Consider the following 11,034-nt stretch of genomic DNA (forward strand, 5'->3'; position numbering starts at 1 on the left):
CTAGTGCTGTGACGCTGTGCTGAGGATGGAATACTAGCTTTGGAGTAAGATGCTTCTTGCTCTGCCCTTGTCTGTCTAAGACTTAGACAGTTATTTAACCTCTTTATAAATCTGTGTTCCCATCTGTAAAACAGGAATGAAAATGCAAGTCTTCTAGTTTATTCAAAAAGTCAAATGAAATCTTACTATCTTTTTTTTTAGCACAGTGCCTGAGACATCATAGATGATTAATAAATATCCCATATATCTATTAATGCTTCTGATTAATGTAACATTTTCTTTTGTCAATATTATTAGAAATAACCCTTTTATATTCCTTTATTTTTTTTTAGTTGGGAAAAGAGGAAAAATTTTATTTATTTTTTTGGGAGTCTACATTTTTACTAATACATAATATTTGTACATGTGAGATTTTGATTCATGCATACAATGTATAATAATCAAATCAGGGTACTTAGGATATCCATCACTTTGAACATTTGTCATTTCTTTGTATTGAGAACATTTCAAATCTGCTCTGCATTTTAATAGGTTCCTCAATGATTTTTCTTTTCTTTTCTTTTATTATTATTATACTTTAAGTTTTAGAGTACATGTGCACAATGTGCAGGTTTGTTACATATGTATACATGTGCCATGTTGGTGTGCTGCACCCATTAACTCGTCATTTAGCATTAGGTATATTTCCTAATGCTATCCCTTCCCCCACCCCACAACAGTCCCCGGAGTGTGATGTTCCCCTTCCTGTGTCCATGTGTTTTCATTGTTCAATTCCCACCTGTGAGTGAGAACATGTGGTGTTTGGTTTTTTGTCCTTGTGATAGTTTACTGAGAGTGATGATTTCCAGTTTCCCCCATGTCCCTACAAAGGACATGAAGTCATCATTTTTTATGGCTGCATAGTATTCCATGGTGTATATGTGCCATATTTTCTTAATCCAGTCTATCGTTGTTGGACATTTGGGTTGGTTCCAAGTCTTTGCTATTGTGAATAGTGCCGCAATAAACATACGTGTGCACGTGGAAAAATTTTAGAAAGCACTAATATTTGTTTACTAGCCTATCAAGTTGGCAAAGATTATTGCAGTAATAATCCACATAGCATTGGCTTGAGTGCTGCCGGTCTTTTCACATCCTGTGTAATTGTATGTATTGGTACATTTTTTACAGGGACAATTTGGCAATATATATCAAAAAATTAAAACTACTATAATATTTTGATTTAATAATTTTATTGCAGAATTCATACATAAGATAAAATCCAACTTGAGTACACTGTGTGTTGCAGCTTAGTGATATTATGCCTCATTGATTATCCAGGAGTTAGTACGGTAAATCCTTATTGTTGAAAAATAATCAGATATTAAACTAATGTTTTTGCAGAAATATTGTTAATAACAGGAAGTAGGAAAAAATGGTTGCAGTAGTGATTTCTTTCACTTGCTATAGGTTTGTGAAAAATGTACAGTTTTAATTCTATTTATATTCTCAGAAACAAAAAGGAGAGTTATATACCAATATATAATAGTGGCAATTTCTGTGTGGCATGATTATGTGTGGTTTTGTTTTTCTCGTCCTTTTTTTCTATTTTATATGATAAATATGTTTTTCTTTTGTTGAGAACATATTAAACATCTTTTGAATTTAGAACATCTCTACTAATGCAGTAAAGGCCCACACCTACTAGTTAGGTAATAAAACTCTTACTAGAACGTGGTTAGCAACAAAACCCTTTATAGGAAACAATATGTAGTTCAATTAGTAAATATATTTTTTACAAATTTCATTTTTTAGAGTGCAAACCCACTGTTAGACCTCTTGGTTCTGACAGAGTCACAGGCACGAGAAGAAACAGATGATATCCGGACTGCTGTCAGGCAACAACTTCAGAAAGAACTGATTGCTCTTTTTGATACCTTGCTGCTCAATTTCATGGAAGTTACTGACAGGTACCATTTGTAACATTGCAGGTTTAGGTGCATTTATATAGAACCTAAGTTTTCTTTGATTTTCAAAGTTTTACTTTGTACTTCTTTCAAATTAAGAAATACTTCTTTCAAATACGTAAGTAATAATCAGTTATAGTGTTCTGTTTGTTTTTGTTTCAGTTTAATCTGTTACCGCCTGATTGTAAGTGCTTGGTCTCTTTCACTACACACGTGCACACATCACTCACATATGCACACACACACTGTTTTGTTCTCTAGGGTTTAATTCCTGGTTCTCTCTTAATTATCTACAAATCTACTTGAGCAGTCATACCTATGCCTATGACTTTATGATTATCTTTACACTGATGACTTTCAAATACATATCTCTAGTTATGAATTCTGTTTTTTAAAAATAAAAAAATTAAGATGAAAGTCACTATTTTAACCATTTTAAAATGTGCATTTGAATGGTTTTAGTATATCCACAATGCTTGCAACTGTCACCACTACCTAATTCCAGAACTTTATCATCACCCCTAAAAGAAGCCTTGTATCCATGAAAAAGTCCCTCCCTATTCACACATTCCTCTAGGCCCTGGCAGCCACTAGTCTTCTATGTCTGTGGATTTGCCTATTCTGGATATATCACATAAATGAAATCAAACAATGATGTGACCTTTTGCTTCTTCACTTAGCATCATGTTTCTGAGGTCCTTGCATGCTGTAGCAAATATCACTACTTCTTTCTGTGACTGAATAATATTCTATTTATAGATATGCCATGTTTTGTTTATCCATTCATTCATTGGTGGACCTTTGAGCTGTTTCTACCTTTTGGCTATTATGAATAGTGTTGCTGTAAACACTCATATACAAATTTTTGTGTGGACATGTGTTTTAGTTCTCTTGAGTATATAATTAGGAGTGGAATTGCTGGTTCATATGGTAACTGTAATGGTAACTCTATGTTTAACTTTTCAAGGAAATGCCAAGCTGTTTTCCACAGCAGCTATACCATTTTACATTCCCATCAGCAATGTATGAGTGTTTCATTTTCTTCATATCCTCACCAACACTTGATATTATAGCCATCCTAATGGGTGTAGACTGGTATCATTTTGGTTTTTATTTGCATTTCTCCTATGAAAAATAATTTTGAGCATCTTCTCGTGTTCTTATGGTGGCTATTTGTGTATCTTCTTTGGAGAAATGCCTATTCAACATCTTTTGAGGATTTAGCATCAATGTGCATCAGGGATATTGGCCTGACATTTTCTTTTTTTGTTTTGTTTTGTTTTTTGCTTTAAATGTGTCCCTGAGATTCTAGTACATTGTGTCTTTGTTCTCATTGATTTCAAAGAACATCTTTATTTCTGCCTTCATTTCGTTATTTACTCAGTAGTCATTTAGGAGCAGGTTGTTCAGTTTCCATGTAGTTGTGCGGTTTGGAGTGAATTTCTTAATCCTGAGTTCTAGTTTGATTGCACTGTGGTTTGAAAGACTGTTTGTTATGATTTGTGTTCTTTTGCATTTGCTAAGGAGTGTTTTACTTCCAATTATGTGGTCAATTTTAGAATAAGTGCGATGAGGTGCTGAGAAGAATGTATATTCTGTTGATTTGGGGTGGAGAGTTCTGTAGATGCCTATTAGGTCCGCTTGGTCAGGAGCTGAGTTCAGGTCTTGAATATCCTTGTTAATTTTCTGTCTTGTTGATCTGTCTAATATTGGCAGTGGGGTGTTAAAATCTCCCACTGTTATTGTGTGGGAGTCTAAGTCTCTTTGTAGGTCTCTAAAAACTTGCTTTATGAATCTGGGTGCTCCTGTATTGGGTGCATATATATTTAGGATAGTTAGCTCTTCTTGCTGTATTGATCCCTTTATCATTATGTAATGCCCTTCTTTTTCTCTTTTGATCTTTGTTGGTTTTAAGTCTTTTGTATCAGAGATTAGGATGGTAACTCTTGCTTTTTTTTTTTTGCTTTCCATTTGCTTGGTAAATCATCCTCCATCCCTTTATTTTGAGCCTATGTATGTCTTTGCATGTGAGATGGGTCTCCTGAACACAGCACACGGATGGGTCTTGACTCTTTATCCAATTTGCCAGTCTGTGTCTTTTAATTGGGGCATTTAGCCCGTTTACATTTAAGGTTAATATTGTTATGTGTGAATTTGATACTGTCATTATGATGCTGGCTGGTTGTTTTGCCCATTAGTAGATGCAATTTCTTCACAGCATCGATGTTCTTTACAATTTGTATGCTTTTGCAGTGGCTGGTACTGGTTTTTCCTTTCCATATTTAGTGCTTCCTTCAAGAGCTCTTGTAAGGCAGGCCTGGTGGTGACAAAATCTCTCAGCTTTTGCTTGTCTGTAAAGGATTTTATTTCTCCTTTGCTTATGAAGCTTAGTTTGGCTGGATATGAAATTCTGGGTTGAAAATTCTTTTCTGTAAGAATGTTGAATATTGGCCCCCACTCTCTTCTGGCTTGTAGGTTTCTGCTGAGAGTATCTGCTGTTAGTCTGAAGGGCTTCCCTTTGTGGGTAACCTGACCTTTCTCTCTGGCTGCCCTTAACATTTTTTCCTTCATTTAATTTTTGGTAAATCTGATGATTATGTGTCTTGGGGTTGCTCTTCTTGAGGAGTATCTTTGTGGCGTTCTCTGTATTTCCTGAATTGGAGTATTGGCCTGTCTTGCTAGGTTGGGGAAGTTCTCCTGGATAATATCCTGAAGAGTGTTTTCCAACTTGGTTCCATTCTCCTTGTCACTTTCAAAGGTACACCAATCAAACGTAGATTTGGTCTTTTCACATAGTCCTATATTTCTTGGATGCTTTGTTTGTTCCTTTTTATTCTTTTTTCTCTAATCTTGTCTTCACGTTTTATTTCATTAATTTGATCTTCAATCACTGATATCCTTTCTTGGTGACCTTTAGATGGGGTCTTGGAGTGGACATGCATTCCTTTCTGTTTGTTAGTTTTCCTTCTGACAGGCCCCTCTGCTGCCAGTCTGCTGGAGTTTGCTAGAGGTCCACTCTCGACCCTGTTTGCCTAGGGATCGCCAGCTGAGACAGCAGAACAGCAAATATTGCTGCCTGATCTTTCCTCTGGAAGCTTCATTCCAGAGGGTCACCTGCCAGATGACAGCCAGAGCTCTCCTGTATCAGGTGTCTGTTGTCCCCTACTGGGAGGTGTCTCCCAGTCAGGATACATGGGGGTCAGGGACCCACTTGAGGAGGCAGTCTGACCCTTGACAGAGCTTGATCAGTGTGCTGGGAGGTCCGCTGCTCTCTTCAGAGCCATCAGGCAGGGACGTTTAAATCTGATGAAGTTGCGCCCACAGCCTCCCCTTTCCCCAGGTGCTCTGTCCCAGGGAGATGGGGGTTTTATCTATAAGTCCCTATCTGGGGCTGCTGCCATTTTTTCGGAGATGCCCTGCCCAGACAAGGGAAATCTGGCAATCTGGCCACAGCAGCCTTGTTGAGCTGCAGTGGGCTCTGCCCAGTTTGAACTTCCCAGTGGCTTAGTTTACACTGTGAGTGTAAAACTGCCTACTCAAGCGTCAGCAATGGTGGATGCCCCTCCCCCCACCAAGCTCTAGCATCCCAGGTCGATCTCAGACTGCTGCTGTGCTGGCAACGAGAATTTCAAGCCAGTGAATCTTAGTTTGCTGGGCTTAGTGGGAGTGGGACCTGCTGAGCCAGACCACTTGGCTCCCTGGCTTCAGCACCCCTTTCCAGCAGAGTGAACACTTCTGTCTCGCTGCTGTTCCAGGTGCCACTGGGGTATGGAAAAAAAGAACTCTTGCAGCTCGTTTGGTGTCTGCCCAAATGGCTGCCCAGTTTTGTGCTTGAAACCCAGGACTCTGGTAGGGTAGGCAACTGAGGGAATCTCCTGGTTTGTAGATTGGGAAAACCGTGGGACAAGCACAGTATCCGTGCAGGAGTTCCTCAGGCTCAGTCTGTCATGGCTTCCCTTGGGTGGTGGAGAAAATTCCCCAACCCCTTGTGCTTCCCAGGTGAGGCGACGCTCCACCCTGCTTCAGCTTGCCCTCCGTGCACTGCACCCACTTTCCACCCAGTCCCAATGAGATGAACTGGGTACCTCAGTTGGAAATGCAGAAATCACCTGCCTTCTGCGTCAATCTCGCCAGGAGCTGCAGACCAGAGTTGTTCCTATTTGACCATTTTGCCAGCAATCCCCCAACCTTTTTTTTTAAAAAAAAAAAAAAAAGAGATGGGGTTCTCACTATGTCTCCCAGGCTGGAGTGCAGTGACACATTCTTAGTTCACTGTAACCTCAAGCTCCTGGGCTTAAGAGATCCTCCTGCCTCAGCTTCCTGAGTAGCTGGGACTATAGGCGTGTACCACCGCACCTGGCTAATTTATTTTTATTTTATTTTATTTTTGTAGAAATGAGGTCTCACTGTGTTGTGTTGCCCAAGCTGGCCGCAAGCAATCCTCCCACCTCAGGCTCCCAAGGCACTAGGATTATAGGGGTGAGCCACTGCCCCGGCCCAGTGTAATTGTTACTTGTATTTTGTATGACATTCTCTAGTTGGTATTTTATGCTTTCCTTGAAAAGTCTCGTTTTGATAGAGAATATTTTCTGCCATTTTGTCTAGTTCATTTTTTTCTATTACTATGGGTTTAAGTAACCTTTTATAGCCAGTAAGATAGCCCATTAAGCGCATTATACTTCCTTGGTGGTTGATTTTCCCTCTTTTGCATACATAGGAAATGCTCGGAACTTCTTTACGTTTTTCAAACGCAGCTGGCTCTGAAACTGCTTCAGTGTCTGAAAGTGACGGATGCGCCTCATTTCTATGGGCTGCCTTCCCTTGAGCGGACCTTACGAGGGATGGCTAACCTCACTGCGTTTCCAGGATGGAGCTCACACTCTCCTCTCACAAAGCCTCTAGATATCTGTGTGAAGTACTTGTCAGGTCTCCTTGAGGTAAGTAAAAATACTATTTATCAATTGCTTTTACTTTATGCCAGGCCACAAATGCATTATATGTTACTCTATTCAATATAGAATATTATGCATTATTTATATAAGTCATAATAGTGAAACGTTTTAGTGATTTTTATTAATAGTTAAGTAAGGAAGGTCACTTTTATAAATACTCTCATTTTCAAAAAAATAAATGGAAACTTTTGATGCTCAAAGAAAGTGTTCACTAGAGCATTTCAGATTTTGGATTTTTGGATTAGGAATGCTCAACCAGTAAGTATATGATACAGATACTTCAAAATTCAAAGAACTCCAAAATTCACACTTCTGGTCCCAAGCATTTTGTATACAGCATACTCAGTCTGTACAATGTTAAAGGATATTTGTTTTTTCTTTTTCTTCCAGTTTGTGCAGTTTTAGATGCTACTGCTATGAACATTCTTATCTTTTGGTGAAAATGAGCATCTTTTTTGAAATTTTATCTTCTGTTATTGAAATATATAAATATAGCCAATTTTTATACATTGACCATGTATCCAGCAATTCTTATTTCTGATATCAAAACAGAAGCCTTTAATTTTTCACCCTTCAGTATGCTGTTTATATTTTTTTGTCAATTAAGAAAAATCAAATTAAGGAAGTTTTCTTTTGTCCTGTTTTGCTAGGAGCTTTGTGTTTTAATTCATAATTGTATATTGCTTTTTTCTGTATCTTTTAAGATAATCACATGATTTTTCTCTTATATTCCATTATTGATTGATTTTAAAATGTTAAACAACCTTGCATTTCTGAAAACATTTCAGTTAGGTTGTGATGTATTACTCTTTTTATATATTAGTGGATTTCGTTTCTCAATTTTTTTAGAATTCTGAAGTTTTTAGAATTATTCTACCTATTTCCTCATGTAAAAAAGTTTTTTGAATTTTGCATCTTTTTTCTCTTAAAGAATTTGTCAGGTTTTTAATAATCAAAATCATTCCATTCTTATGACTAAAGTGGGAGAATGACGAATTAATGCAGCAGGGAGATTCTAAGAACGTGACCTTTTCAACCGTTTTAAATCTTATATTCCTTTATATAACTTTCTTTTTTGGAATAGCTGATTTGCATTAGTGTAATTTTGTTCTCTAATGTTAGGTAGAATTTGATCGTGAAACAATCTTGGTTTGCAGTTTTCCTTTTGGGAAGATTGTAAATTATGAAATGAAATGACTTTTTTTTTTTTTTTTTTTTTTTACGACACAGAGTCTTGCTCTGTTGCCCAGGCTGGAGTGCAGTGGCGTGATCTCGGCTCACTGCAACCTCTGCCTCCCGGGTTCAAGTGATTCTGCTGCCTCAGCCTCCCAAGTAGCTGGGATTACAAGCACCCGTTACCATGCACAGCTAATTTTTGTATTTTTAGTAGAGATGGGGTTTCACCAGGTTGGCCAGGCTGGTGTCGACCTCCTGACCTCAGGTGATCCACCCGCCTTGGCCTCCCAAAGTGTTGGGATAACAGGTGTGAGCCACTGCGCCTGGCCTGAAGTGACTTTTTAAATAGATCTAAAATCATTCAGAGTTTCTTTTTATGCGTGTCAGCCTTATTAAGTTTTTGTAGAACTTAAAAACTTTTAATCTAATTTTTAAAATTTATTACTATGAAGGTATTCATCAAATCATCTTACACTTTTAATGTCTGCTGAATCTGTAGTGAAGCCCCCTTTCATTCCAGACATTGATTATTCCTTTCTCAATTTTTCTTGATTTACCTTCCTAATAGAATGAACCTTTGGCTTTGTTGAGCCTCTCTTTAACGTTTTTCTCCTGTTTTATTTCTGCCAATACTTATTATCTCCTTCTACTTTTAGTTTAGTTTACAGCTCTTTTTCTGACATTTTAAGGTAGAGGCTTACATCATTGATTTTTTTTAAAGTCTTTCTCAAATGTGCATTTTTAGCTCTAATCCTCTAAGCGTGGCCTTATGCCATGTTTTTATCATCATTTAGGTCAAAATATTTCTATTGTGGTATAATAAATATGACAATGATATGGTTGTACATAGTTCTATGGGAACAGCCTCATCACAGTGGCCTGACAATTTTGCATATCTGCCCTTGGGCTTCATAGACAAGGCTTAACTACAGCCAATCTAAATCTTGGCAGAATTTCCTGTGATCCTTCTGGAACATGAGAATATGAAAGGCTTGTGAGCAGCTCATTTACTTCACTGTCTGTTAGGAAGTCAGTTAGGAGCCCGTTTCTTATTGGTTCCTAGGTTCCGATGAGCACTGGGCTTTCTGCCTTGCTCTCCTTGGGGCATAGCTACAGCTTATAAAACTGCTTTACTGCAACATGGCATGGGCTTCTCAGCAACAGAGCGTCCTACATCTTTGTTATAGTCATCTGGCCCCTTTATTTCAATGTCATCCTGTGCAAGGGATACTAGTAGCTGGCACCTTTGACTATTCTTGCTTTTGCTGTTTATGTAGGTAATAAACTGTCTGAATCCAAAAATTACTCATTGTTTTCTTTCTGGACAAATCTGTCAACCTTGTTTTGATTGTTAACTGTGTTCAGACCTCGAGAATGACTCTTGTAGGAAGCACTGTAGAGTTAGATTTTGAAAGATAAGTAAATTGATAGCGATAGCAATAGACATTCTAAACATGGAATTTTCTGATAAAATTGTATCTATAACCTCCTATTTGGTTTTCATGCTGTGGATGCCTTCTTGTCATCATATAATCTATACCTACTGCCAGATTATTTTTCAGAAGCGTAAATTTTTCAATCCAAACTTTTTTTTTTCAAGAGCATAAGACTCAATAATTTTGCATTTAGAGATTTGCCCCCATTGTAGTTTTTTCCCACATCTCTGAATTTTCAGTTATATCTGGCTGTTTTTCCAAAATAAAAATGCACTTTAAAAAGACTGCTTCTTTCACATAGTTTCCTCTCGTTTAGGGATGGCAATATCTACAAAAAATTTAAGATCTAACTTACTTATTTACCTTCATTTAGTAAACCTTTTCTTATTCTTCAAAAGTTGGATACTTACCTAATATTGTTTGGCCTTTCCTGTAGGTTATATACCTGTAACAATTTATATATGTGGCTATTAATACATTATATTTTTATTTATTTTACTTTATTTCTTTGAGACAGAGTCTTACCTGTTGCTCAGGCAGGAATGCAGTGGCTCAATCACAGCTCACTACAGCCTCAACCTCCTGGGCCCAAGTGATCTTCCCACCTCAGCCTCCCAAGTAGCTGGGGCCACAGGTGTGCACCACTACACCTGGCTGGTTTTTAAATTTTCTTTGTAGAGATGGGTCTCACTGTGTTGCCCAGGTTTGTCTTGAATTCTTGGGCGCAAATGATCTTCCCACTGTGGCCTACCAAAGTGCCACTATTACAGGCATGAGCCACTGTACCTGGACCTTTATTTTGTTTTCTGCATTGCTCTAGTAGACTGTGAGCTTGTAAGTATCATCTTTGGGCTATTTCTACTATCCCATGGCTACTTCATTGACCTAGCACCATGGTTTTTACATAGTGGTTAGTGAATCAGTTAATTAATATATGTGCTACATAATACATATATATTGTGTATAGTTTTTTTTTTATTATAATTTAGGATGTCAGGTTGTTACATATGTATCCATGTGCATGTTGATTCTGTACCCATGAATTGTCTTTACATTAGGTGTACTCTAAGGCTGTCCCTTGTGATGTTCCCCTTCCTGTGTCCATGAGTTCTCATTGTTCAATTCCCACCTATGAGTGAGAACATGCGGTGTTTCGTTTTTTGTCCTTGCGATAGTTTACTGAGAATGATGTTTTCCAGTTTCATCCATGTCCCTACAAAGGACACGAACTCATCATTTTTTATGGCTGCATAGTATTCCATGGTGTATACATGCCACATTTTCTCAATCCAGTCTATCGTTGTTGGACATTTGGGTTGGTTCCAACTCTTTGCTATTGTGAATAGTGCTGCAATAAACATACGTGTGCATGTGTCTTTATAGCAGCATGATTTATAGTCCTTTGGGTATATACCCAGTAATGGGATGGCTGGGTCAAATGGTATTTCTAGTTCGAGTCATTGATTTTTTTCTATCACATATTTCCCATTTGGAAGTTTACAGAGGTGATGGAAGAATCAGGTC

At 37.8% G+C, this 11,034-nt stretch overlaps 1 protein-coding gene across 5 annotated transcripts in view; it reads left to right on the top strand.

Annotated features, from left to right (window-relative positions):
• Window positions 1–11,034, top strand: part of RTTN (rotatin) — a 217,094-nt gene that overhangs the window by 98,434 nt on the left and 107,626 nt on the right. For all 5 annotated transcript variants that reach the window (XM_032152076.2, XM_058438269.1, XM_058438270.1 and 2 more), the window contains 2 exons: window positions 1,795–1,949; window positions 6,664–6,883. In XM_032152076.2, the coding sequence (XP_032007967.1) occupies window positions 1,795–1,949; window positions 6,664–6,883 (375 nt within the window). The remainder of the gene's footprint in view (window positions 1–1,794; window positions 1,950–6,663; window positions 6,884–11,034) is intronic.

This window comes from Hylobates moloch, unplaced genomic scaffold (assembly GCF_009828535.3).
Source record: "Hylobates moloch isolate HMO894 unplaced genomic scaffold, HMol_V3 SCAFFOLD_5, whole genome shotgun sequence".
NCBI lineage: Eukaryota > Metazoa > Chordata > Mammalia > Primates > Hylobatidae > Hylobates > Hylobates moloch.